At 51.7% G+C, this 26,848-nt stretch overlaps 6 protein-coding genes across 7 annotated transcripts; 3 read left to right on the top strand and 3 right to left on the bottom strand.

Annotated features, from left to right (window-relative positions):
- Nucleotides 1-3: 3 nt before the first annotated feature.
- H257_07417 (hypothetical protein) lies at nucleotides 4-7,434 on the bottom strand. Its single transcript, XM_009832935.1, has 2 exons — nucleotides 2,630-7,434; nucleotides 4-2,479 (listed from the first exon to the last, which is right to left on the bottom strand). Exons 1-2 carry the CDS (start codon nucleotides 7,408-7,410, stop codon nucleotides 106-108), a joined length of 7,155 nt encoding a protein of 2,384 aa, XP_009831237.1. The 5' UTR covers nucleotides 7,411-7,434; the 3' UTR covers nucleotides 4-105.
- Nucleotides 7,435-7,744: 310 nt separating this feature from the next.
- Nucleotides 7,745-8,429, bottom strand: H257_07416 (hypothetical protein). The gene is made up of 2 exons (XM_009832934.1): nucleotides 8,277-8,429; nucleotides 7,745-8,230 (listed from the first exon to the last, which is right to left on the bottom strand). Exons 1-2 carry the CDS (start codon nucleotides 8,419-8,421, stop codon nucleotides 7,761-7,763), a joined length of 615 nt encoding a protein of 204 aa, XP_009831236.1. The 5' UTR covers nucleotides 8,422-8,429; the 3' UTR covers nucleotides 7,745-7,760.
- Nucleotides 8,430-9,030: 601 nt separating this feature from the next.
- Nucleotides 9,031-10,978, bottom strand: H257_07415 (hypothetical protein). The gene is made up of 4 exons (XM_009832933.1): nucleotides 10,651-10,978; nucleotides 10,236-10,591; nucleotides 9,890-10,145; nucleotides 9,031-9,562 (listed from the first exon to the last, which is right to left on the bottom strand). Exons 1-4 carry the CDS (start codon nucleotides 10,969-10,971, stop codon nucleotides 9,116-9,118), a joined length of 1,380 nt encoding a protein of 459 aa, XP_009831235.1. The 5' UTR covers nucleotides 10,972-10,978; the 3' UTR covers nucleotides 9,031-9,115.
- Nucleotides 10,979-11,025: 47 nt separating this feature from the next.
- Nucleotides 11,026-16,885, top strand: H257_07414. Of its 2 annotated transcripts, none has more exons than XM_009832932.1 (13): nucleotides 11,026-11,487; nucleotides 11,543-11,902; nucleotides 12,792-13,059; nucleotides 13,119-13,566; nucleotides 13,813-14,027; nucleotides 14,429-14,584; nucleotides 14,961-15,146; nucleotides 15,205-15,576; nucleotides 15,758-15,865; nucleotides 15,943-16,109; nucleotides 16,230-16,361; nucleotides 16,411-16,610; nucleotides 16,678-16,885. In XM_009832932.1, exons 1-13 carry the CDS (start codon nucleotides 11,062-11,064, stop codon nucleotides 16,757-16,759), a joined length of 3,120 nt encoding a protein of 1,039 aa, XP_009831234.1. In that variant the 5' UTR covers nucleotides 11,026-11,061; the 3' UTR covers nucleotides 16,760-16,885. The 2 variants fall into 2 exon arrangements, with proteins under 2 accessions (XP_009831234.1, XP_009831233.1); XM_009832931.1 differs by having other exon boundaries at nucleotides 11,027-11,487; nucleotides 15,943-16,113.
- A 488-nt stretch (nucleotides 16,886-17,373) lies between these two features.
- On the top strand, nucleotides 17,374-21,746 carry H257_07413 (hypothetical protein). The gene is made up of 16 exons (XM_009832930.1): nucleotides 17,374-17,896; nucleotides 17,955-17,986; nucleotides 18,068-18,107; nucleotides 18,180-18,338; nucleotides 18,401-19,057; nucleotides 19,123-19,419; nucleotides 19,496-19,543; nucleotides 19,595-19,891; nucleotides 20,020-20,220; nucleotides 20,284-20,466; nucleotides 20,543-20,647; nucleotides 20,706-20,831; nucleotides 20,919-21,047; nucleotides 21,112-21,252; nucleotides 21,326-21,518; nucleotides 21,592-21,746. Exons 1-16 carry the CDS (start codon nucleotides 17,477-17,479, stop codon nucleotides 21,693-21,695), a joined length of 3,132 nt encoding a protein of 1,043 aa, XP_009831232.1. The 5' UTR covers nucleotides 17,374-17,476; the 3' UTR covers nucleotides 21,696-21,746.
- A 1,486-nt stretch (nucleotides 21,747-23,232) lies between these two features.
- On the top strand, nucleotides 23,233-26,474 carry H257_07412 (hypothetical protein). Its single transcript, XM_009832929.1, has 8 exons — nucleotides 23,233-23,823; nucleotides 23,870-23,964; nucleotides 24,017-24,212; nucleotides 24,311-24,429; nucleotides 24,813-25,332; nucleotides 25,396-25,571; nucleotides 25,730-26,114; nucleotides 26,197-26,474. The coding sequence occupies exons 1-8, from the start codon at nucleotides 23,261-23,263 to the stop codon at nucleotides 26,348-26,350; spliced, it is 2,208 nt and encodes a 735-aa protein (XP_009831231.1). The 5' UTR covers nucleotides 23,233-23,260; the 3' UTR covers nucleotides 26,351-26,474.
- The last annotated feature ends 374 nt before the right edge of the window (nucleotides 26,475-26,848 follow it).

Below are 26,848 nucleotides of genomic sequence, written 5' to 3'. Positions count from 1 at the left end.
GACTGAATGAATACTCCCAATGTTTCCTAGGTTAACCGATGACTTCGCGATGACATGTGCTGCTGGATGTAGAATGTGTTCTTATTACATGCATGTCAAGAGACCCTATTGACCTCCAGATGACCCTGGAGGAGGCGGCAAGGACGAATTGTCATTTGCCGAGCCTGGAGGGTCGTCGCTAACGGAAGACGCCGCCGCCGGACTTGGCTTGAACACGGCATATTGCGGTCGCGCCGGCGCGCGTTTCACCGCCGCTGCGCCGCCTCGCTGGGATCCGTACATGCTTCTCGCCGGCGGCGCCATCATGGCTGCGAGGGGGGTGGTTTCCTTCATGGGTGGGGGTGCCATGAGGGCTGCAAGGGGGTCGTCGGGGGCCGAGGAGGCTGAGGACGAGGGTGCCGCGGCTGCAAACGACGTCGGGGGCGCCGAAGGGGGACCGGCGGCGTCGTCCGTGGCTTCTTCGCCGGGGAACACCCATCGCTTCTTTTCCTGGCAGAAATACGCTTCCATGTCCCTGCCCACTTTGGCCACGGTGGCATCTCCGACGGGGTCGGCGCCTCGTCGCAGCATGTCGACAATGCCAAGGGAGGGCAAACTCAGCGACGGGAATCCCCAGCCCGACTTCTTCTGGGACGTCGGCGGGGTCTTGGCTTTGGAAATGGACGTACTTGTTGCAGTGTCGGGGGCTTCGGGCTTGTTTGCGACAACGTGCGATTTCGAGTCCATCGAGAAGCTGCTGCTCTTCTTCAGCGGGGGATGGGGCACTGGTTGGGCATGCGTTGGCGCCGACACTGGCGCGGCGGCGGCATTCGAGTGTTGGGAACGCGGTGGCAACGCGCTATGTTCAGCCACAGCCTCATGCGATGAGGTGGGGGCTGCGGGGGGGTGGTGGGGGGGGGTGTTCCAGCTACTCGGGTCGTTTTGAGAGTCAATTCCAAACCCAGACGCGTCGGCGGCGGCCTGGGGGGACGCAGCGAATCCCTTGTGATTGTGCGACGACGTTCCAGAGGGAGGACCGTACCCGCCTTGCGACCCCGGAGCAGCTGCATATGGCCCCCTAGACGATGCGCTGCTGTGCCCACCTTGCGACCCCGGGGCGGCAATGCCAGAGTTGTGCGAGCCAGGACCCGTCTGCGAGTTGTTGGAGGCGGGGGGAGCCGGCGGAAACATGTGCGGGGCAAACGCGGTGCCTGTAACCATCGACACTGTTTTGGCTGGGGGAAGGGGGGTATCGTTCACAATCTTATCGAGGGTCTTGTCGAGAAAGCCCGTGAGTGAGCTAAACAATCCGCCGCCCTTCTTGGCCACTTGAACCTCGGCGGCGTCGACGCGCTCCTGGCCCATGAAGAAGCGCAGGCGATCGTCAAACACATCGAGTTGCATCTTGAGGTTGTCAAGGTACGGCGACGACGGCATCTTGAGCTTGAGTGTCCACGTCTCGAGTGTCTTGCGCATCGCGTCCACGTACTTGAACGCCACGTCACAACAGCCAGCATCGGCCAACAGTGTCGCATAAATGAACTTGTAGCCCTGGAACGGCACCAGCGGCGTCGGGCTCGTCACGTGTTCGTACACTTCAGTCCACTGGATCGTGTGGGGCCGGACAAAGAACCGGACGTCGCCGGTCGCGTGGCCGCCAATCAGCGTCATCCGCGCGTTCGGGGCTTCCACGGGCACCCCCGCGAGCAAAAAGCACGTGTGCGCCGCCCATACATTGTTGGTTTCCCGCAGCAACCGGTCGCCCAGCTCGACGAGCACCGTGTTGGTATTGGTCGTGGGGTTGGCAATCAAAATCTGCACTTGCGCCACCCAATTGCCCAGCAATAAACTGTCAGTCGTTGGCAATTGATCTTTCGACACGTGGTTATTGGGAACTTCCTGGACGCTCTGGACGCCCAAGTCACCCAACACCATCAGCATGGTCCGCAACGGGTCACCCGAGCCGTACCGCGACGACACAAACGACTCCACGACCGATTTGTACAGGGCAGAGTCGACCATAGACGCCATGAGCATCGCTTCCGGCCACATGTTGGCGGCTACGGCCACGTCGACGGCAGCTTTCCGATCGCCGTTTAGCAGCAGTTGACGGATCGTCGCATTTGATTCGTCGGTGGCGCGGGTGTTCAAGATGGGAGGCAGCGCCGCGTCGTACTGCGCGTTGCTGCGCCGCGCCAGAGAGTTCTGCAGCAATGGCAAGAGCAACATATCGGTCGCGTCGCGGTTGCTTACTTTTCCCTTGGACTTGACAAACACGTGCATGAGTTCCCACAGCACGCGCTCGTCTTCGTGGACCGATCCTTGCGCCCCCATGTACTTGAGGATCGCCTCGTCCGACGTCGACGGCAAGAGCGGGCCGGGAAACCCGCGGACTTTTTCGTAAAACCCATCCGATCCATGGTGCAGCGAGTCCATCTTGTAGAAATCCAATGGCCCTTTTCTGGATTCATCGAGGGGTTCGTCAAAGGAATGGGAGGATCTAAACACACAACCGATATACGAGTAGGTTAGACCCGTGGGATTGTTTGTACAGGGACCAAGTAGGTACATAGGTACATAGGTAGGTAGGTAGATAGGTACCCTTGTAGTAGGTACATAGATAGGTACATAGGTAGATAGGTAGTAGTACCCTTGCAGTGAACGCGGGCTGTTTCGCGGCAGCGCTGTACTGAGTAGCTTGAGCTTTCGCCGAGGAAACATGACGCATACCGTCCCCCCAAACCCAAACGCGGCCAAGCAAGTGCGCGGAACCACCGACGGATCCTTCGGTCGATTTGAAGTCTTGGGGGCAGGATTGAACACTGCAGGGGTCGTGGGGTGTGGAATCGAAGCAGCCGGCTTGTACTGCTGCTGTAGCTCACGACTCATACGCGGAACGTGCTGTTGTTCGTAGGCCACAGGCTGGGCTTGAGCCACTTGCGGCTTAAAGATGGCGGGCTTCACAGCAGCAGGCCGCGCCGTCTCGCCGGGGTATCCGTGGGAAGGATGGGGCGAAGGGTGTGCGGTGTATTGGTGCGACTGGTTGTAGCCTTGCTGCTGCTGGTGGTGGTCGTGGCCTTGCTGTTGCTGGTGGTAGTTGTGTTGTTGTTGCTGTGTATAAGCCGGTTGGCTAAACCCGTGTCCTGGAGCTTGGGGGTACGATGGTGGGGCTGGCTGGTCAAACGTTTGAGCTACAGGCTGGTGGTAGACAGGGGGCTGCTGGTACCCTGGTTGCGCATACCCATACCCCGTGGGTGGCTGGTGTTGGCCATACTGGGCGTCATATGACGAATGAGCATCGTAATGCCGTGTAGCAGCCGCAGGTTGATTGAAATCCCCGCCATGCCCAGCCTGGTCAGTATAACTGGATTGGGCGTTTGTACTGTACGTGTTGTACGGAGTACTTTTGTGTGCATGTGTAGGTTCTGCAGCTTGATTGAACGCATTTGCGGCCGACTGGTTGTACGGAGACGGCTCGGGATACTGTCCAAACCCTTGCGCAGCATCGTCTTGATGAGTCGCCGCTTGTCCAAAGGGATGTTGGTGTTCGGTTGATTCGGCAAAGTCAAGTTGCTGGTCAAAGGGAGTCGACGACACCGACCCCGCAAACAAATCGGCGGCCGCTGGTTCTTCAAAGGATGCCGCCGTGGTGTGGCCGTACTCATTGGCTGAGGAGATACTTGCAAACGGTGTCTCACTTGCAAACGGTGTCTCAGGCGATGGTTCGTACGAAGGACGAGGACGTGCAAACGACTCCACGGCAGTAGCACTGCTGGTTTGGCTAAACAACGTCGTGGCGTTATTGGCAAACCCGCCCAGTGAGCTCGGCGGTTGATCAAACGCTGACGCCCCAAACACACTGGAGATTTCGTTGCCGTTGGTCGGGGAAAACAAAGAGTCGGCCGTGGGCACGTCTTCCACGTCATTCTCGTCCAAATGGAGTTTGAGTTTCGAGACTTGGAATACTGGCGGCGTTTGGTGGGGTGGGCGGTTGGTTGATGCTACCTCCGCCGCTTTCGTGGTGGGGTGGGGCGGTGGTGATGGAGCAGTCGTCTCGGGGTACGTCGTCGCCGTGAGAAGGGTGCTGCTTCCAGGCGATGCATTTGAAGTCACAGAAGTCGTTACACCGGTAGAGTGGTTGTCTGGTTGAGGGGGGGTGGCATACTGAGCTCGTACAACTTCAGGGGACAAGAGCAGGTCGGACGTGGAGGAGGGGTGGGATCGATACAACTCGGTCCTTTGTTGATTGAGCACTGGATCACACTGTTCAGGACTCCCAAAGGTCGGCCCTTCATTCAAGTCCGACTGATGCAGCACTCCCCCCGCCGTAAAAGTCTGGGCAGAAGGGGGGGGTGGTCCGTCGTCTCCAGTGAATTCGTCCTCATGGCCAACTTGTGGCGCATAGTCATGTCGTTCGTAGCCAATCACAGAACGGCTACGTGGCAAAGGCTGCTCGTCCAAAAAGCCAGATTGGTCAACTGCATGGGGGTGCTGTTCAGGTGGTGGCGATTGCTCTACCTCATGCGACTCGAACGTTTGCTCTGCATATGTTGCTGGTGGTTGAAATGCAGAGTAGCTCTGGTGGACGGGGGTCGGGGGCGGGTACAAGTAGTTGTGTCGTTGGTCGTGGCCACATTGCTCTTCGTGGCCGACCGACGGGGCATCATTCCCTTGGGGAAACAACTCGTCGGCGCTGTGGTAGTCTGGATGATGCTGCTGCTGGTGGTGGTGATGGGGAGCTGATGCTGATGCAAATGGATCGCCAAATGGATGGTGGTCGTCGGTACCTATTGCTTCCCCAAACAGATGGGCGGCATCATGGCCAACGGAATGGAACGACGACGACAGATCCATTCCGGTCGAGAAAAACTCGTCCAATGGCTGGGTGGTCGTGGGGACGTGGGGGGCCGAGTAGTACTGCGACGGGTTTGCAAAGTGCGACGGTGCACGCGGTGGTGTCGCATCGAACCCTGAAAAGCATGGGGCCGATGAAAACAACTCGTCTGCACTAGCCGTGCCTTGCGGGTCAAAGTCCGACGGGGAACCATGAGCCGACGACCGAAATGGGTCGTGATCGTACACGGCCGTGGTTTCTTCCGGACTGTCGAGAGGCGCGTCAAACAGTGTCTCATGGGGGGGGGTTATTTCCTCGTAGTTCCCAAAAGCACTAGTGGCAGGCGGAGCCAAAATGTGCGACACTGCGCTGTGGGCGGCATGGTCCCCGTGCTGGTCGTCAAACGGTGACGACGATGTCGCATAAGACTGCGACTCGTACTGGTCCGACGAGGGTCGAGGGGTGTGGAATTCTGGCACCAAATCATCTCCAAAGCCAGCGGAAAACACCGCCGACGCATCGGGCACTGCCGTGTCAACACCCTCCGCTTCGTATCCGGACGACACGTTGCCTCGAGCAGGGTACGGCGGCACTGGTGGCGAGAAGAACCCCGTGGCGTCGGCCTCGTCAAAGGGCGACGGATGGCTTTCAATGCTATGGTCCAACACTTCAAGGACTGGCGGCGCACTGTCGACCGACGACGACGGGGGGGGGGTCCCGCCGTGAACCTCGGGGGCCGACGTGTGATGGTGGTGGGGGGGAGGGGGGGCTGCTTGTGCCGACTGAAAGCGGACGGGTGTTTGAGTGTCATCATCCATGTACACGTTAGTGCTTTGAAAGGACGCTTCGACCACCTGCTCCGGAGACTCGTTGTTGCTTCCTGCTACTTGAGGTTGTTCCATTACATGCAAAGGAGCCGCCGCGTCGGCTGGGTTTTCTTCACCTTGTGGCAAATCAAATGGCGACGCTGTATCGTACGCTTCGACATGTGACGCAAACAACGACGCGGCGGAGTGGTGGTGATCAAACTCGATCTCGGCGTGGAGTTCGACCGCAGCGGGCGGGTCAGAGTTGCTCAGCACGTTCGCTGCATCTTGGTCTCGATCCAAGACGCTAGTGACAGTTGGCGGGATGACATGCACACTCTCTGGATGCCAGTCTTCTGCTTCTTGAACGCTTGGAGGATCAACAATATGCGGCGGGATGGCTTCTGGAATGTCCACATCGCCATCCGCTCGACGATCAAAACACGTTTCCAACACGACTTCGGATGGATGATCATGGAGCGGTGGCCCTGTTTCTACTCGTTCGTCCAATGCAAATGGCAGCGGCGGCGGCGATGCTAGAAGGACCGGCTGCTCATGCGATTCCACCGACGAATCATCCAGACTTGCGGCAACCTTCTCTGACTGCGACACTGGTGGCAATGGATTGGGGGGGGAAGCAGCCGGGGGGTGGTGGAGGGGATGGGGAGGAAGTTGGTCATGTTCTGCATACATGGCAGTGCCAACGACGTCGTCGTCGACGCCGACTGCTTCACCAGTCCATGAGTCGCGATGCGTCGGGCTTTCTTCGGGACTGGCTTCTGCTACACCGTCATGGAGGTGATACCTCGTGTCAATGTGAGACACTTCCGGGATGTCCATCTCGACAGGGGGTTCTGCCACGTCATCGACTTGTTCTGTTTCGTCAATGTCGTCGAGGTCCAAATCGTCGTCGCCGAACGCTCCCGCGGGGGCGTCATAGGGACTGAGCGGAATGGCGTGGAGTTCGGGCGCGATCACAAACGAATGGACTTCTGGTGCATTGTCGCTGTTGATGTGTTCAAGCACTTCATGGACACGATTGTGGGATGTTACTTCAACTTGCTCAGGGACATGAGCATGGAAGGGTACTTCGTCTTGTTCAACTTGCTCGGTGACGATAGGTTGGTCAACGTCACCTTCGCTGTCGTCATCGAGGTCGAGATCGTCGTCCCCAAAGGCCCCTTCGGGAGGTTCGGCCGATTCACTGAACGGACTGCTCGTATGCAAGTCGTACGACGGTTCAGCCGCCGTTGGCGTTGAAGGTCCGCGGGCGACGTCTGGATGCGACGTTGTCGACAAGTCGTCGTCATCATCGTCCAAGTCCAGGTCGTCGTCGCCAAATGCTCCGGCGGGAGGTTGGCGAGGACTTAACTCAATATGCTGGTTCCACGAGGACGTTTGATGGAGGGTCTGAGCTTTCGCTGGGGATGCCTCGTCGTCGTAATCCAATTCGTCGCTGCCGAGCAAGTTCGACGGCGAGTCGGTGCCCCACGCACCACCGTCGTTGTCGTCCGCGTCGTCGGCGTACAAGTCCAACGTCGCCTGTCGACCGTGGATCCTGTGATGTTCCGCCAAGAGATCCTCAACAACATGGCTCGGGACCGCATTTTTCGTCGGAACGCGCACGGGAAACTGCGGCTTGTTCACCTCGGCATGCGGGTTGATGCTCAACGCCTGGCGACTTGCTGCATGAGGCGCTGCTGCCCTGTCTTCTTGGTCCACGACTTCCCATCCTTCAGACTCGGAACTAGATGGAGGCCCAAAGAGCGAGCGCACACCTTGACCTTCCATCTGGGTTTGTGCCTTGGGGTCAGGTGTGGAGAATGTTCGTTGCACAGGCTATTTTGACATATACCTGTAATATCGAATAAATCTTTCGAATCCATGGTTGTCGTAGATTAATGTAGTATAGTTCGTATTACCTTAGTTTTTATATCACAAAACCCGGTGTAAATACATACCTAAGAAAATTCATTTTGTTCAATTTCGGACCACACAAAACCTCTATAAATAGATCCACCAATCCCATGTGACCACATCAGAATGCGAGACGCTAGTTGTACAGAGTGTGGCTTCGAGTTATCATGCGCTAGGAGGTCGCAATGAAGCCAGCTCCGATGAAGATTCATGCGAGAGTCATTCTATTGCTCAATATGACTGTAGTACGCATCTTGTAGTCGAGCTCGGTGGTTCAGCTTCCACTCTTCGTAGTCTTCCGTGTTCTCCTTGTGCTGGCGGACAAGGGCTGCTCGGAAAAACTCTTGACAGCGCGAGGTGGGTACGACGACAATACCTTCCTCATCGGCGACGACCACGTCCCCCGCGTCCACTGTCACATCTCCACATACCACGCGTTCATTCAACGCCCCTCGGCGCGTTTTAGTGCCTGGAAAAGGAACAATGCCGCGGGCAAACACGGGAAACCCGAGCGCGCGGATCTCAGCAATGTCCCGCACGACACCATCCAGCACTAATCCTGCGATTCCTCGTTCCTTTGCGATACGAGCCACGTTGCCTCCGATCGCGGCAAAACTCACGTCTCCAGACTGCACCACCACCACGGATCCGGGGGGAGCTTCGTACATGGCAACATGCAGCATCAAATTGTCTCCTACCCATTGACCGTCAAATGTACGAATGCAGTAGTGAATGAAAACCTGGGGGGAGGCGAACCGTAAAGGCAGGGCCAGCGATACGCGGAGAGTTCCACAGCGGACGGATATCGTGGCGCAGGACCTGGGCTCGTGGCAACACATCAGCCAACGTCGTCGGCGAGAACGACTCGAACGAAGGCGCAACCATGTCAAAATGAAGTTTAAGCTAACGGACGACTGCGACGCTTATCCGGATTTGCATGCTTACTGGTACAATCAAAGATTTCACGTAACTTAGGATCAACCAACTCGAGCTCAGCAATGCATGTGATGTAGTTCGCTCCATTCGTATCCCCGGTGATTGTTGATGGCTTCCGCTACACCTTGGCAGTCCATGGGACGCCGTTCGAAGTGTCTCGCAACCTTTACATGTCTGGCAAGTGTTGGATCTTGGTTCCATCAAACGACGTATGTACGGATATATCCGGATGTTTTCGTTGATTGTAAAGACTTCAACTAGTACTACACCTTTTTTCTATTGACTTGGTAATAGACGATGGATTAGAAGTACACTCGTCCTCATTGGGTTCACATAATCGCACGGTGTTGACCTTCTTGGCACGTTCGGCCTCTTTACATGTGCTTCTGACTCCCCTCAATGGCATATGAAACCTTCCGTGTATTGAAAGCGCTAGATAAGGATGCTGTCCACCAACGCTACTAGTATGTGCCCAAACGTGGATCGTGGGCGGTTGTGTGATGCCTCACTTGGCTCTGTGTGTACTTTAGCAACCGCACATTTCTAAAGACAACTATAGCGATATGTTTCCATCCATAGGACGTTCGCGATGCACATGATACTCGACCACACGTTGGCGTGACCTTTCTATTGATCCCAACTTTTACTCCAGCAGCCGTCGACTGCGACGCGACAGCTGCAACAACAAGCTTTCATGAGCGTGAAAGAACGCCTGCGCATGTGCTTTCGCCTCATCGGCCGCCGTCGCGGCGTCCTTGTACGCCTGATCTGTGTCCGTGTACCTGTCTTCTTTGGGGATTTTGACAGTCACAGCCTCCAAGTCGTGCGCACACTCGATCTTGCCGGCGTCGTACAGGGCTCCGCATTGGCGCCGAATCGTGTCCATCACTGGCTCCATAGACCCGTCGTCTTTGTATCGACGGCTAAAGTGTGTGAGGATCAAGTGCCGGCATTGAATCGCCTGGGCAAAGCGGCCGGCGGTGCGCGGGGTCGAGTGGCCGTGGACGTACGTCGCCGCTTCGACTTGTTCCGACGATGTATGGCCGCCGCCGTCCAACGACTCCACAAACGCATTGGTGCACTCATGGACCTGCCAACATTTTAGACGGACAAGTTATAATGTACTAATACTGTGTTTATTCTAAACTGGAGTGTCATGGACAAGGAATGCTATCGACACAACCAAATAAAATGGACAGAAGTATCGAGAGCAGAAGGATTTAGCCAATCAGATTGCAGGAAACCAGCATCAACAAAGTCAAATTAGTGTGAAACTTCAATTAGTGTAATACGAATTAATACCACAGGACCCGTTTTTACATACAAAGTTCAGTACAAAGCATCGATCGATACATAGATTTGGCGGCGATGCAGTACAAAAGTAGTCCAAATTTGGGGTAAAACTAGGACAACCTACCACGACGTCGGCACCCACGGCCAGCCGTGCCACCGCGCGGGAATCGCATGTGTCGCCGAGAATGGCAAGGCGGCGGCCGATTCGGCGCTCGGTCACGACGTCGTCCGGCGCGAGGATGCCGTCGGCCAACTCGACGGCATGACCGTGTTGAAGCCTCGACAGGACCGACAATGGATTGGCTACGCCCCGAGCTTTCAAAAATGCTTGGTTGTCGTCATGCAGCAATCTTGCTTTGCATTCATTTGTCAAGTGCACTCTATATATATTTGCATATTATACATATATATTTGCATATAATAGACACAGCAAGGATAATTTTGTTGGAGTTTCTGTAAGTGTCGAGTACCGGCCAGGATAGTCTCGCTCTTGAATGACAAAGGCATAGCATGGCTCGAGGGTGTGCTTTAAGGCAGCTGCGCACACATGGAAGGGTTCTTCCATGGGGCTGCTGTTGTCGTCGTCGTCGTGGGGGTGACGATGCTGATGCTGCTTGATTGTGGATGGAGATGGCGGCACCCGCCACGTGCCGTCTGCGCATGGAAGGACGTTCAGACCTTGCGTTTCCAGTGGCAGGTACAAAGCGTCCTCGTCTTTGGCTTGCTCAAAACAGAGCTCATCGACACGGTATTGGCACTTCATGTTTGATTGCGTGTCGGCGAGGTTGCGCCGCAGGAAACGTCGAAGTCCAGGTGGACCGACAACCTACATGAATGTTGATGAGCGAATGTGAACATGGAGGATGATGGGACGACGATGTCGACCTGGATGATTCGGGGGTCGCCGGTGCTCCCGACGGAGAGAAGCAACCCCATGAGACCAAACACATGATCTCCGTGCATGTGCGTGACGAATACCCGGGACACCGCGCTCTGCAGCACGGACGACTTGGCCAACTGCGTCCCCGTGCCTTCTCCGGCGTCAAAGATCCAGCAATCGCCGCCGATGACCACTCCAATGCCGGCCACATGACGTGTAGGGGAAGACACCATGGATGCAGTTCCTAGGAAGACCATCTCGACAAGTGGAGGCTGTGGCAACGCATCGTTGTTGGTCGTCACACCACCGTGGTGCCTGCGTGGCATGGATGTGTTTTGTAAAATGCCGAGAGGTCGTTACGTTATCCGGATTATTGGAACGTCCAGCGCCATTTTCGACATCGCGGCGGCGGCGCGATGGCTATTCCGACCAAGTTCATCGTGGCAGTGGTGTGCTTTGACCATCGCATTGGACCAGAAGTCGAGTTCGTGTATCCGCCACCCGAGGAACATCGTGAAGACGAATCGTGGCAAAACATTAAGGACGTTCTACCGCTTTTGGCGTTACCTTCACGCCACGAGGCCGCGTCGGACAAAACATCCTCGACGTGCTTCTTCTTTCACATACCTTCCAAGGAACAATCAGTTGCCGTCGAGTCGTGGAAAGGAGTGGCGTATTACGACGTCATTCATCCCCACGCCGTACATGGTCTGGACGACGACACGTTGGCCAAGTTCAGTCGCGGGGCCATTCAAAAGTCCGTCGTCGTCGTGTCCAAGACCCCATATCAAGCGTACGTCAAGGCTAAGCTCGAAGCCATGGCGAACCAGTTCTTTGCTCAGGTACCGTGATCACGACCACTGCCACCACGTTGCACTAACGATGTGCGACCCTTAGAGTTCATTTGGCGACGTTGGACTGGTGGTGGAACTGCATGATGCGCTCAGCTCCGTGGACTTTGAAGCGTTGTCGTGGCCGCAATTGCATGTCGGGTTGCCGTTGCCAGCCCTCGTTCGTGCCACGGACGTGCATTTGGCTGGCCTCTTGCGCTTGCTTTTGGCGGAAGGGCGCATCGTGTTCTACTCTTCGTCGCCAGAGGTCGTGTCGAGCTCTGTTTTGGCATTTCTTTCCTTCTTACCTGGCGGCGCTGGCGACTTCCACGCCACGCCAAGTCGTCCACATGTCCATCGGTATCGCTGGGCCAAGTACGGCCTTCCCTTAGCCATCGTTCACCCATCCAGTTCGTTTCGAATCGAGGTAATAATGTGGAGATATTATTCTGTAGAGCTACTGTGGCTGCCACAATAATATGTCCGAAAACACCTCGTTTTGCAATTTTTCCGAAATATTAGGACAATTTTTCAAACGACACAGTGCTTTTGTGAGATTGTATATTGTTGACTACCAAATCTGACAAATATAAATGGACAGAATACGTCGAATTTGTACTGTTTTCTGACAGAAACAAGGGTCAATTGTCGAATGTTTATCTACATGTTATTGCTGCAATAGTTTTCATATTATACATATCAACTATTCCCATTTGAAAAAGGGAAGAAACTCTCTGTCAGAATATTGTCTGTGGCATCCACACTCGGCCTTTGGGTACGTTGTTGTAGTTTTCAGAGGTGAAGTACCAAATTTGGCTTTTATCTCAAATCCACGATAAAAACTATAAATTCGACATACCTACCGTATAGTGTATATGTATTGCGACATGTGATATTTCACAAGCAGCCGACATTCGTTCTCAAAATTTTGTTAATCCATTACGTCATACAAATTTGAAGTATATTCTACATGTTCACATGTAAATATCAGTTATTACAAGAAAATTGCCAGTTATTACAGGAGTCGCAATAGATTAATCCGTCGCAATGCATATACACTATACGGTACCTCCATTTTTAGGTTATTACACTATCTCTCAGATTCATATCTTGACTTGAACTTTTTTTAAATTAGAATTTAAAAAGTTTCTATTTCTTGATAAACAATCAAAGTAGTAGTACTACTACTACTATATATGTTTACACTTTTTAGATATATTTTTTAAAATTATTATTTAGATAGTCGAAAAATGGAATGTATACAATTATTTTCCCATCATAGTAGTACGACGCTTTCGCCTCATTTATATGGATAGCCGTACTTAATATCGACATATGCCGCCATCCTGTTTCATCAACCAGAGGACACGGGCGGGTTTATTGCGGGGACGTGCGACCCCATGTGTCTGAAGTTCAATCAAGCGAGTACTGCTGCTGCTCCTGTCGTAGACGCCGTCGTCGATTTGGATGTCCACCAAGTAGTCTTTCACTCTAGTTCTCGGGCCACCGCCGCAGCTACGTTGGGTTCTCAAACACGAGACTTCTTCAATCGCATACTTGCTGCCAACACCGCGTTGCTCCATGGTACCACAAGTACGGTCACTTTGTTTAGCTCACTTCGTTGCCCCTGTAAATATGTACAGACGAGAGCCGGATCGACTGGGTTGGGTCGGAAGGGTGGATTCGCCAACAGGTGCAGGTGTACTTGGAGCAATTGCTGATGGATGTGGCAGTGGAGCCTTGTCGACCGATGCGATCGTCATTCTGGAACTTGTTAACGTCGTCGCAGATCGAATCGCAAGTGTCCGCTGAGCACAACCCCGCGTGGCTACAGCTCTGGTACGGCACTTTCAACTACAACCAGTGGCGGAAAAGCCATCGGTTGCACGACCACACAACACTACCACCACCACTGCCGCCACCACCATCATCCGGAAAAAGGTCGTATACGTATCCGAACGGCGACACGTACGAAGGCGAGTTTGTCGACCGAAAAAGACATGGACAAGGCACATATGTTGTGGCGAACACGAGCTTCTCGTACGACGGACACTGGGCACATGACCTTCGGCATGGCGTCGGGACTTTGAGGTAATTGCTACATATGACAAGCAGCAATACCCCATGCACATATTGCGACCTTCTGCTGTGGGGAGTCACATACACTAATTTGACGTTGATGTGGATTCCTGCAATCTGATTGGCTATATCCTTCTGTGATATACATTTGGTTGTGTCTCGACGTCGGTCCAGGTTAAGAGTAAACACAAAACAATAGTATGTCATTCTCACAAGGAATATCCATGTGAAAAATGTCATTCTGACATATACAGACAGGTCGATGCAAGGAATGTACTGTGGCGCGTGGGTACGGAATGAAAAGTGCGGGCACGGCGAGTTCTCCAGCGTACACGAAACATATACAGGCCAGTGGCGCCATAACGTGTATCACGGCCAAGGAAAGTTAATCCAACCTCAATGGGACTATGAAGGCGAATTCAGTCATGGACACTTCCACGGCATGGGCAAGTGCACGTTTCGAACGCACTCTGGTATACATATATATATACAAAGTATATACCTTGTGGATTTGGGACGAATAATCAAACAATCGAATCACCAAACTGATCCCATTGGTCAATCTGAAAATTCCTTGTCGCTGATTTTTATTATGAAGGAGAATATTTTTTAATAAAATTAAAACGATATTAAATTGATTATAAATACTATTTAATAAATATATTTGAAAAATGATAATCTCAAAAATAAATTCTTTTTGGCTACGTTCTTTTTTTACTTGCCAATGCAATTTTACGACGCGCGAGGTAGGACTGGTTTTACGAATCGCGCAGAATTGCGAAATTTGTAGCATGTGATATATATATAATTGTAGCATGTGTTCATAATTTATATATATATATATAACCACATTTCACGATGAAGGAATTCGTAGAATGGAAGCGATATCGCGGGGAATGGTGCCGTGGCGAGTTCCACGGGTTCGGGACGCTCGAATATGGAAATGCTGATGTGTACGTCGGCGATTTTATTTCTGGCAAGCGCCACGGCCAAGGCACATTGACCACAGCTGGCGGGTCTTCGTATTCCGGTATGAAAAAAGTATTGAATAATATTGTGGATTCGGTACAAATTTCCCGACCCCGTCGAATCGAATGTATCTCGCCGCCGAATCGAATCACGAATCATCGACGCTACTATTGGCTAATCCAGTTTTGAGTGGATTGGATTGGCTGAAAGGACACAGTACAATATTCAACCAATCCGAACTCCAGCGTGATCCAATATTGATTCAACAAACCACACGAATTTAAAAGTTAATATAGCGAATTTTAAAAGTTTATATAGCAAATTTACAATACTTCAAGTACTACCTTCCTATATACACAAGAAGGACTACGATGATAACAATGGAGGGTGATTTGTATATTGTTGACGGTGAAACATGCAAAATCCTGTGGGCGTAGGCGAGTGGAAGGGCGACATGCAAGACGGCCACGGACGGTCCTACTCGAGCGTGTCGGGGGAAACCAAGGAAGGCACATGGAAATGCCATCAACCCGTCGAAGGCAAGCATGCCGAATGGGTCATCTTATACCCCAACAACGACAAGTTTATCGGCACCACTCAGTCGGGACGACCGTGGGGGCAAGGTACATACACATACACGTGAACGTCCGAGTAATTCCGTCATTTCATGTTTATTTGAAGGCATATGCCGATATGAAAACGGGTCAGTGTACACGGGAGCGTGGGTCGATGGACTTCGCGAAGGGCTTGGTATTTTCTGTGATTATCAAGGACGGACGTTTGAAGGCGAGTGGCGCAACAGCCAGCCGTGGAAAGAGCAGTCTATCTCGCCCTATGTGGATGTATCCTTGGAGGATAAAACTACTATAGACGGTCAAGCAGACCTCGTGCCGCCGACGGAGGATGGGGTGCATGTGTTTGTATATGCGAATGGAGATGTATATTCCGGCACGTTTCGAAAGGGCTGCCGTCACGGGGTCGGCAAATACACGAGTAAACTCTCTCGACATGTGTATGACGGTGAATGGGACATGGACCAACGGCACGGCCAAGGTAGTTGTTGGTTCTACTCCAATGTATCGAAGAAAACGAATACTCTGCTATGAGTAAATATATATATATTGTACCAAATAGTTTGATTTTATCGTTGAACTAACTTTGTCTTGTTTTGCTACTATGGTCATTATTTTTGAGTGAAAAAATATATAAATATATTTAAACAATGTATTTATAGGCATCCTCACAAGTGGTAGCAGCGACTTCATTTATGACGGCGACTGGTGTCGAGATACCCGGACAGGCAAAGGCACGTGTGTGATTCGAGGAGCTGAAACGTACACGGGTACTAACTACTGTAGTAGTATAGTGTCCTTGTATATTCCCAGTATATTTAGACCAATAATAAGTTTCATGAATTAGGCGATTGGGAAGAGAACCGATTTCACGGCATGGGAATGTACACAGCCGCTGACGGAAGTGTGTTTGAAGGCGAGTTTGTCCATGGTATCAAGCAAGGGATGGGCAAGCTAAGTACCGCCGACAACCACGTCTATCACGGCGAGTTTGTCCACGGAGAACGATGCGGTGTAGGTATGGAAAACCTAGTGGACACTACACATATATATCCTCTGTCTGGCGTATATACTAGTTTATATTATATTTGAATCCATATTCGGTGCCTATTTTGAGTGTACATGAATATGTAGGTACTTGTACGTATGCAAACGGGGACGTGTATACTGGCGAATGGAAGGCCAATCAACGGCATGGAGAAGGCACGATGGTATTTAGAAACGGCGAGCGCTACGTCGGTCAATGGGCCAACAATGTTCGCCAAGGTAAAGTGCACTTTAAAAAGTCATGAGATGATTGAGAAGATGGTTCTAGGATATGGCTGCCACATGGACGCCAAAGGCACGACGAAGGACGGGGCGTGGCGCGGCGACTTGCCGGTGGATGGCGACTGGCATATTCAGTTTGCGAGCGGCAGTTCGTACAATGGGGAGTGTGTCGGTGGCAAGCCCCATGGTCATGGCGTGTGTAAATACACGAATGGGGACGTGTACAGCGGCGAATGGATGGATGGGGTGCGTCGGCCGAAGTCTTATCTTGGCCAAACTAGGCATGATATATATATAATATATATATGGGTAGGCTCGAAGTGGATGGGGCGTGTGTGTGTTTGCAAATGGCCACGTGTTCCAAGGCGAGTGGACGGCTAATCACGTGTCGTTGAATGGAAAGGGCACGTTGACCATGGCGAACGGCACAGTGCACGCGTACGCCCAGTGACCAGCCTAGTTAAGCTGTAGCAGCCTTGAAGTGATATTAAACCCCCATGTGTATTTTCAATCAAGTCCTACAACTCTTGTGGTGTACTATCCAGCAGTGCTACTGCACCATTGTGATTGTCCTGTGGACAGTGGTGGTCGATCCAGCTTCACGTAGGGATACTTACTGTACAGTAACACGGCGCAAGTTCATTCCATTTTCACAACGTTGGGTTGTCTATGTATGTATTTGGCACGCCGCTGTGGCGATAGATGTCAATTTATGTCTATGATGGGGACAAGTGAGCTGTGACTGGTCACATAGTATGACAACACTTGCAATGCAGAAATAACTCCAGGAGGTGGAAACCATCAAGAGACTGCAGCCAACCCCGCCTTGTCCTCCTTCGCTAGATTTATTTACCTGTGAAGTGGACTCTTGTTCGACATTGCAGGTATCTACAGTATGAGTTGAGTGAGGTTGTTTTGCCGTTGACAGAGCCATTCAGGATGGCTGGAGGTGTGCAAAGGTGCTTTTGAAACGGCTCCGACAAAATCTATTTTTAGACCGGTTTTCATGTGTCACCCCCCACCTGGACCGCAACTCACCGCCGAGATAGTTGATATCCAGGACAACCACAACTGCTACGACTAACTACCCCATTGGCAAAAGTCAATCGGCCATGTCGAGGTTTCTTCGAGCCGCGACCCATGCGGGCAAGACAGGCGTGGGCTTCAATGTCCAGATTGTGCTGCACAAGCTCACGAGCAGCGACCCTGACGCCAAGGAGCTCGAGATGGTGTACCCCGTGGTCACTCGGGGCAGCCACAAGGTAAAGGGAACGCCGGCACCGATCCTTTCGAGTCGCCAGGTTCACTGGACGGAGGAAACGCTGAGCTTCCACTGCACCATGTACCGCACCAAGCAAGCCACGTTCCAGGCGAAATCGTTCACGGTGGACGTGGTCAAATCCAAGGGCGACGCTGTGCTGTGTACGTTCGAAGTCGACCTTGCGCAATACACGTCCGAGAAGAACCACGGAAGCAACTCGTACAGTTTGGTGGTGCAGCCAAAGAAAGCGTGGGGCAACGGATCGCTCATGGTACACACCAACCCAGTAGAGCTTTTCACAGAAGTGTCACTCGCGTGCGCTTGTGTAGATGTCGCTCGCAACGGCGTTGGATACAGACAGGTATATTGCTGCTATTGTTGTTATTGTCATCATGACCTTTCCACATATATCGGCGTGTGGTTTGGTGAATGATACGTGTAGACCAGTGACAGCTTCGTCGACGACTGCGTCTCGAACACAGGTACATTACATACCTCCAAACGTCCAACAACAAAGTGATAGTAACGTCATATGACATGGATGATGACGATAGCACGACCAAGGCGATACTTCCGAGTGCGAACGGAGCAGCGTGGCCGAAAGCCCGCCCAAGCGACTGCCAAGTCATATCGTGTCGTCCCGGCGGATGACATTCCAATCGACTTGTCATGAGCCAGGCCACGACGACGAATTAACGAGCAATTCTCCCGTGGTACGACAACATATCACTTTTCATGGATAGGGCACTCAAAACAACACTTATGGGTACTGTAGGACGAGTCCGAGGCGTCGTCAGCCACGCCCAATCATCACGACGACGATGTCCAAGCCCCGCCATCGAGTGTGAGTTTTGCCGCTCAGATCATCAAGTACGACCGCGCCAACAAAGACCTGCAAGCCAAGTTGGATGCTGCGCTTCTGCAGCTATCTCAAGCTGCAAAACCACCATCAGTCAGCGACGAAGACGTTGGCTATCGAGCCAAGTACGACGCCCTAGCGGTTGCCCACGCCGCCGTGCAAGATGAACTCGTGTCTGTGAAAGAGAAAAAGGCCAAGGCGGAGAAAGAAGTGGTGCTGCGGCGGACCGAGCTGCAAGCGGCCATGGAGAGCAGTTCGCGAGTGAACGTGGTGCAGCTGGAGCGGATTCGACACCTCACGAGTGTGAACGAAGAGCTCAAGGGAAAAGTGCAGGAGTACATTCGAACCGCCGCGGAGTCAGCGCCTATCGTTGCGCTTCGCCACGTGTCATCTTGGAGCGAAGGCGTCGGACCGCAGGCTCTAGCCAAGCCGGTAGATGCGGACTTGACGTACACACCCGTGGCTGCGTCCAACACTGTCGCAGCCGAGCTGCTGCGCCTCCAACAAGACAAGAAAGCGCTTGAAGAAAAGGCGACGAGAATGCAGTGCGATGTCGAATCGTTGGAGAACCAAGTGAGTACCTTTACAATAATTGATATGATCACCAACGATGGCTTACAGTGTATGCAACAACATAGCTGTTTGAACGAAGCTCCGAGCTGCAGCAGGTGCTGGAACTTCACGCGCACTGCAACCACTCGTTGTCACTGAAAGCCACGGAATTGGCCAAGGCCCACGAAGAGATTGTGCGGCTCCAAATGCAACGAACTTCTGCTGCAACTATCTCAGTCGACCACCAAGATAACACGAGCGGAGAAGCGGACGCGCTCGTGGAAATGCTGCAGCGAACCGTGGCTGAGCTCCAGGAAGAAGTGTCGATTTTGCAGACCAAGAACAGTCAACTTCGCGACGCCAAGAGCAAGGTCGAGACGGAGGTACATCATACACACACATCTCTTGTTGCTACGGTAATTTCAGAGCAATTGGCACAAACACACTGCGATTGTTTAGCTGTGCAAGCGCGTGGCCGAGCTCAAACGCAGCCGATCCACGAGCGCGGTACAGTGATGAAAAGACTTGGCACATGACTTACTGGAGCACTTGGCGTAGACTTCCATCTTCGACCAGGCCCAACAAGAGCAACTGTCGGCAGTCTCACAAGCCCAAGCCCAACGCATTCGGGAGCTTGAAGCCCAGCTAGCCAAGACCACCGAGGCAGTTCCTCCGCCATCGGCAGAAATCGAAGTCGTGCGGAATGTCCTGAGTTCAAGTTCGAGCGCGACAAGACCTAATGACGACGACTTGCTCTCAAAACGACAAGCGTCCACGGTGTTCGATGCAGAAGTGGGGTACCTAAAGCAACAAGTGCGCCAACTCAAGGACGAACACGATCGAGTCCAGAACGAGGTATGTTGGCATCGCTCCTCCATTGTATAGCGTGCTAGCTACATGTGCATAGGAATGGCAGTGAATACTACATTTTAAGTACTTTCGTACACCAGTTTCACAATGCTCTGTGTATGCTACTATTCTAGCTCGCGGAAAAGACCGGCGAATTGCATCGGGCGCTGGACATGCATGCGCGCATGCAACGAGACAGTGTCCAGCAGCTCAACCAAGCGGAAGCGCAGTTGGAAGCGGAGGGACATCGGTTGCTTGTCCTGCAAGCGCAGATCGATTGTCTGAAACAAGAAAAAGACCAGTGGATGGGCGAAAAATACGCATTGGAGAAATCGGTACGTCGTTTCGAACGCGTTGGTCAGCCACTTACTTGCTCATGTTTGGGGGAGTACATGCAGGTGGCGGTCGAGTCGTCAGAGAAGCAACGCCATCTCGAAGCATTAGCAGCGCTCAAGGTGGTCAACGAAGAGGTGATCGTGGCGCGCATCGAAGAGGCCCACGCGCTGCACACGGCCGAGCTCACGTCTCTCAAGTCGGACATGGCGGCAACGATCGACGAAAACCAACAGCTACAGGCCGAGGTCGAGTATTCGATATTGTCTGGAGATTTATGATATGATGCATATTTGTTCACATGTATATATTATATATACGTAGGTGAAGGCACTGCAATCAAAGTCGTCGTGTGAACATTCTGACACAAGTGCGTTGCGGGCTCAAATTCAAGAGCTCAAGCATGATCTGCAGCATATGCAATATGAGGTGAAGTTGACATAGAGCAAGTGTGATTTGGGTGTATGGGGCTGACAAGGGGGGGTAGCTGTCGGAGAAGGCCGCGGAAATGGTCGATTGGCAGCGACAGTACAGTAGCCAGGACCAACACGAGTCCGAGTTGCAAGTGCTCTTGGATGAAAAGACTCAAGTGTGCTGTGGATTGCAAACCCAGGTAAGTTATTAGATTTATGTGGATGGACTTCAGCGTAATACAATCCTGATGTGTGAGCGATGTAACTATATTTGTGGTGTACTGTAGCTGGACGAAAGTCAATTGGAGATTCAAAAGCTCAAGCACAGAATTGACCAGCAAGTGGATGCCACGAATGACGAAATGGAGCAACTATTGCAGCAACGCAACGACGAATGGATGGCCGCCAAGGACGAGGTATCTATCCTCGATGCAATCATCTCGTAGACATTGCTGTTTTGACGTGAAGTCTATTGGTTAGCTGGCGAAATGCACATGGGAGTTGAACCAGCTAAAAGCGCAACAAGCCGACGAGAAAGCCAAAGGAGACGGTGGCGGCGGTGAAGAAGAAGGAAGTGATGTGAAGCAAGTCGAAGAAGAGGTCAAGTTGGCCAAGGACCAAGTACGTGACACTATGTTGTGAACTTGAACGATATCGATATAAAAGTATTGATGGGGTCGTTATTCGTGTATAGCTGACGTCATGCGAGCTCGAGTTGGAATCGCTCAAAGTTGTAAACCGAGACTTGGAGGCAAAGGTTGTCGCCTTGGAGAAGCAACTGTCGGCGTCGACATCGGTGGACGGTGGCATCGACCAGTTGAAGAAAGAGAACGAGTACTTTCAGACGGAATTGGTGCAAACCAAGATGAAGCTGGCGCTGCTGCAAGGTAATTAATAACTTTATGTCGGGTGTTGCAAAATCTCTCTAAATTGTGCTCAAATATTTGGTTTTGACTGTAGAACAACACGATGACTTGTCCAGCGAACACAAGAAAATCGAGAAGGAGTGGCTGCTGCTCAAGATTCAGTCGGCAGAGTCGGCCCTCAAAGCCAAGAAGAAGTAGCAGCCCTTTTTATTTAACTTGGATAAGCAATAGCAACTTGTTCAAACATGAGTTCTCCGTGGCAATCACATCACAGCTGTAACTTTTTGACGTAGAATGTTCACTGATAATAGTCTCATCACCGAGTGCGAGATGGATGGTACCCAGGTCGTCTGAGAGGTGGCCTTTAGGCGTCGTGGTGTACACACATTCGGATGCATCGAGTGTTAACGTTGTGAAATTATAAGATACCTGTCCTTGCTGCTGCCGCTCTTGTTGTGTGAGCTGAGCGCAAAAGTAATATCCGACGATTGCGAAATCTCCTTAATGCACCCTTCATTTTTTGCAGTTTGCCAATCATGCTGCTTTGATCGATTTGTTGGCGATTTCAACAATCGCCCAAAATTGGCAAATTGGTCTGCAATATTCAACGATAAAGCAAGAATCGATCCATTGTTACGATGTTCCGGATAGTATTCGTTGCTGTTAACTCTATACGTATACGGTATATTAATAATGACTAGGAGGTTATTTTGTGTTGACGGGAAGATTCCCGAAAACCAGTTGGATGTCGTGGCCGGCATACACGGCACAACGACTCTACTACCTACTGATTTTTAGGCTCGATACAGGTACCGGTAACGTTAAGCATATTAGCCCAAGCTGTCCTTTGTCAAATACATCATTGATTGCTTCCCAGCAGAGTAGAAGATTCACAAAGGGCACAGTAATATTGTGAATGCCAACATTCGCATGGTTTGTTAATCAATAACGTTATCGATTCATGCTAGAGTTCTGATTGGTTGAATGTGTTTGTCCTTTCTGTAGCAGTTAAATCAAATCCACTCAAAATTGGATTAGTATTACCGGTAAATGGTATCCGTACTGTAGTTTTCATTGACAGGGAATCGTGTGCTAACGTTCTATTTATAGTACTACTGTACTCCATGTTTATTGCACTACCTCTGTCCGGAAATATTTGCCTCAAGCGGAATGCTAGTATTTGGGAAATGAACACGAAGATTGTTAAATTACTTGGATCGGATGTGTACATACGTAATCCGCCCAAGTACGAGCTAACCAATCAAAGTGATTACCGTTGTGACCCCAATACAAAACGATACAACAGATGGTGATCTGGCTCTATCTGTTTCACACAGTGGAATTTTATCTGCTGGAGGTCGATTATTGGGGATTATCGAATTTACGGATAATTATCTTGGTTGTTGCACAGATAAGTATAGAGGAACACAGCACTTGCAAGCACAACACATAACACATTTCGGCGTTTCAGTGGTTAGCGATAGCTAACCACACTAGGATGCAACTTCACTCCGAATATAGCATTAAATGCACGTATACGTATGTACCACTAGGGTTAGGACGGAGTTCCAGGTTCGAGGGCTACGGGTCTCCTGTACCGGCGTCTTATCTGTGCAAAGAACTTAGTTATCCGGACGATTATCCGTGACTCAAGATTTCCGCCTAGAACCGAGGAATTCCTCGTACTACGTGCACACAGAAGTGACCCAAAATCGTCACTCATTTTCCATAAACCGTTACTTCGAAGTATTTGAACTACAAACATGACGCTGCTCTCTGACCAGCAAAAGACGACCTTGGCGGCGATCGTATCTGCATTTGTGGCGCCGCTTTCCGAGGAAGACGCGACAGGCGTCGTGGCGGAGCATCTAAAGGATGTCCAAGACAACTCAGTGGCGCGCACCAAAGCCCTGGAAGCGTTTGCCCAGATGCCACCGCCGGACCTTGGAGTCGTCGACACCATCGCGTCCAAACTCGCGTTCTTTCCCGCGGACAAAAGGAATGAATTCTTGCAGGTGTTGGATCTGTTGGCCACGGGATGGGGCACGTACCTCCTGACAGGGTCGACGCGCTTCGTACCGTTCCACGACCTCTCTCTCGCCGACCGGGAACATGCGCTCTTGAACCTGTCGCAGTCGCGCTTTGCCTTGCTTCGATCGCTGTTTCGCGCGCTCAAGGCGTTGTCGCACCTGTGTACGTTTGCTCAGCAGGTTACGGCGGACACGGGCGACACGAATCCGTACTGGGAGCCGTTGCAATACACCGGTATTCCATCGGAGAAACCTCGACCACCTCGCTCCCATTTCCACGAGCCGTCGTTTGAAGAGTAAGAATTAAGTCATCTCGCGCATAGTACTGTTAACTGTTTGCAGTGTGGACGCATTGGCCGAGCTAGCGAACGGGGGGGCGATTGAACTGGAAACGGACGTGGTCGTGGTGGGCTCGGGGGCCGGCGGAGGTGTCGTCGGTACGTCCTTGTCTGAGATGTCGCCACGTCACCACCTTGTGGTTTGTATTAGCGGCGGAATTGGCCCAGGCAGGGCACCGAGTGCTGGTGTTGGAGCAAGGTAAGTTCCATCACCCGGCCGACTCGACGTTTGGCGAAATGGAAGAGTACGAAAAGCAGTACGCCGACTCGGTGTTCCTCGTGTCCGAGGACGGGTCCATGCAAATGCTAGCGGGAAAGACGTGGGGGGGTGGAACAGCCGTGAATTGGTATGTACCTACCTACCTACCGTCCCCCATGAAACCACACCATATCAATATATCTATCCCTTGGCACTGTCGTAACTGTGGATGTTTATGCATATCAGGTCGGCGTCACTACGACCTCCGCCAGAAGTGCTCGATGAATGGGTTCATAAGCACGAGTTGCCGTACTTTGGCACGGCCGCATTCCAAGAAGCTCTGGACATTGTGTGCAAACGCGCAGGTACGTAAAGATCTTTGTTTTAAAAGTACTTTTAAAAAAAGTTGATTAAAATATTGTGCTTTCGAGTGAAATTTCATTGTGTTGTGGTGTGGTTTCTCGTTGGAATTTAAATCGATTTGATTGGCTACTTCAGATGATTTCAACATTATTAGCCAATCAAAACCCATTTCTCAATGAAATTCAACTAATCAGATCGATTGTGGATCGGTTTGGTCGGCGCGAAATTCGATTGCACCCCCTTCCCAAATTTGTATCAAATCGACAAGACATACATTAAACTTGTTTAGGTTTATTTTATTACCCATATTCTAGTTTTCATTTGATTTTAATTTTATTACGTTGTGGTGGTCGATTACTTCGGTACAACTGACGTCGTCACATAGGGGTATCCACGGACCACATCAAGCACAGCGTCCCCAATCAAGTGCTGTTGGACGGATGTGCCAAATTAAACTTTCCAGTGCATGCGATTCCTCAAAACACGAATGGCCACACCCACTCTTGTGGGTTTTGCTCGCTCGGGTGCCCCTACGGAGAAAAGCAGGGGTCCCATGTGACGTGGTTGCAAGACGCTGCGGCGGCGGGCGCCAAGTTCATCGCAGGGTGCAAAGTGGACAAGGTCACTTATACCGCCAACGTCGCGACGGGCGTGAAGGGCACGGTGCTGGACGGAAAGGTGTCGATCGTCGTGCGCGCCAAGACGGTTGTAAGTGCGTGCGGCGGTGTCTACTCGCCGGCGCTGCTCCTGCGGTCGGGCCTCCAGAACCCCAACATTGGGCGCAACATGCGCCTCCATCCCGTCACGACCATATATGGGTTCCTGCCGACTAAAGTCGTCAAGTCGTGGGAAGGGTCGATCATGACCAGTGTCACAGACGTTGTGAGCAACGTCCATGGCAACGGGTACAATGTCCACAACAACCAGGTGATGACGTGGCACCTCCTAAGACGTTCATTTGATCGTAGGTACGGCGCTCGATTGGAAACTCCGACGTCGCTGCTTGGTGCGACGTCGTCGTTGTTGCCGTGGCGCGGAAATTTAGATTTTACGCGGCTGTTGTTGCAAGTACCCCACCTTTCTGGGGTTGTGACGATTGTCCGAGACTGCGATTCACCCATCCAAGTCAAAATCGATGCTACAGGTAAGGTACAGTAGCTAGCACTGCATGCATACTCTCCACGTTGTAGCCCCCCCAAGTTCATATTCCACGTCATAGGCTGCAGCATGAACCTTGTTATACAACATAATGTGTTCTTCATATCGACATACAAGGACAGTTCTCATGGTTCTTTGCAATAGGCCGGCCGCGCGTGCACTTTGAACTCGGCCCAAAGGACGCGAAATCGATGGTGGAAGGCATGATTGCGTCGGCCAAGATCCTACTGAGCCAGGGCGCGATCGAAGTCAACACTTCGCACTTGAGCGTGCCAGCGCTGCGCCTGGATACCCCCGAGGACCGCGCGAACCCCGTCGAATGCGAGACCTCGCAGGCATGGTTTCGGCAGCTTCGGGCCACGGGCATTCCCGTCAACAGCCTCGGCATCTTCAGCGCCCATCAGATGTCGAGCTGCCGCATGGCGGCGACGCCGGCCAAGGGCGCCGTCAACTCCGACGGGGAGACGTGGGACGTGCAGGGGCTTTACGTGGCCGACTCGTCCGTGTTTCCCACGGCGTCTGGTGTCAAGTAAGATATATACTAGCTGCTCCAGAACAAGCATTGCTTGCTCTGTGTGAATTGATGGGGGGTTTACTATGACAATACATAGCCCCATGATCACGACGTTCGCGATGGGGTACTCGGTGGCGCAGTCCATCAAAGCCAACTTGGCCCTCGAGGAAGCTATGGGCGCGCCTCGCACTCGACCGCCCCCACTGGCCCCACCCTCCCTCTGGTCAAGACTGATGTCGTGGTTCGTCTAAGCCCAAGTAGTTTACGATTGTTCAAGGGGGTACTGTGCTAATCGGGGTTTCTCAATTGTGCATTGTTTGGACTTACTAGTTCCTAGTACAACAAGCGAAGTAGCTCGAAGCTTCAAATTCAAAGAAGGGCCTGTTGTCTCATATATAGTGATTGGTGCCTTTGTGATGACATGTCATCTAGCGGAATTGCCGCGATGGCAATCGGCTACCATCAGGCCTTATCAATATTGTATTGTTCTGGGCAAGTCAAACAATAAATAATTGCAATATATTGTATTGACAATAATGCTCAATATGGTGCATTTCAACTAAAGACTACAAAAAAATGCCTTGTCTTTCGACAGCTATTCCAACTTTGTATTGATATTTTTTAGGAAAATAAGCCGTAATAACGATAGAACTGGTCAAGACCAACAGAAGTTACGGTTCAAAATTTCGATTGGTGAAAAATTGATCGAGAAATAGAATTTAAACCAACCAGCCTTTTTGTATGGAAAT

This window comes from Aphanomyces astaci, assembly GCF_000520075.1.
Source record: "Aphanomyces astaci strain APO3 unplaced genomic scaffold supercont1.15, whole genome shotgun sequence".
In the NCBI taxonomy this organism is placed as follows: domain Eukaryota; phylum Oomycota; class Saprolegniomycetes; order Saprolegniales; family Verrucalvaceae; genus Aphanomyces; species Aphanomyces astaci.
The sequence above is the reverse complement of the archived record's forward strand: the minus strand, read 5'-3'. Positions and strand labels throughout refer to the sequence as shown.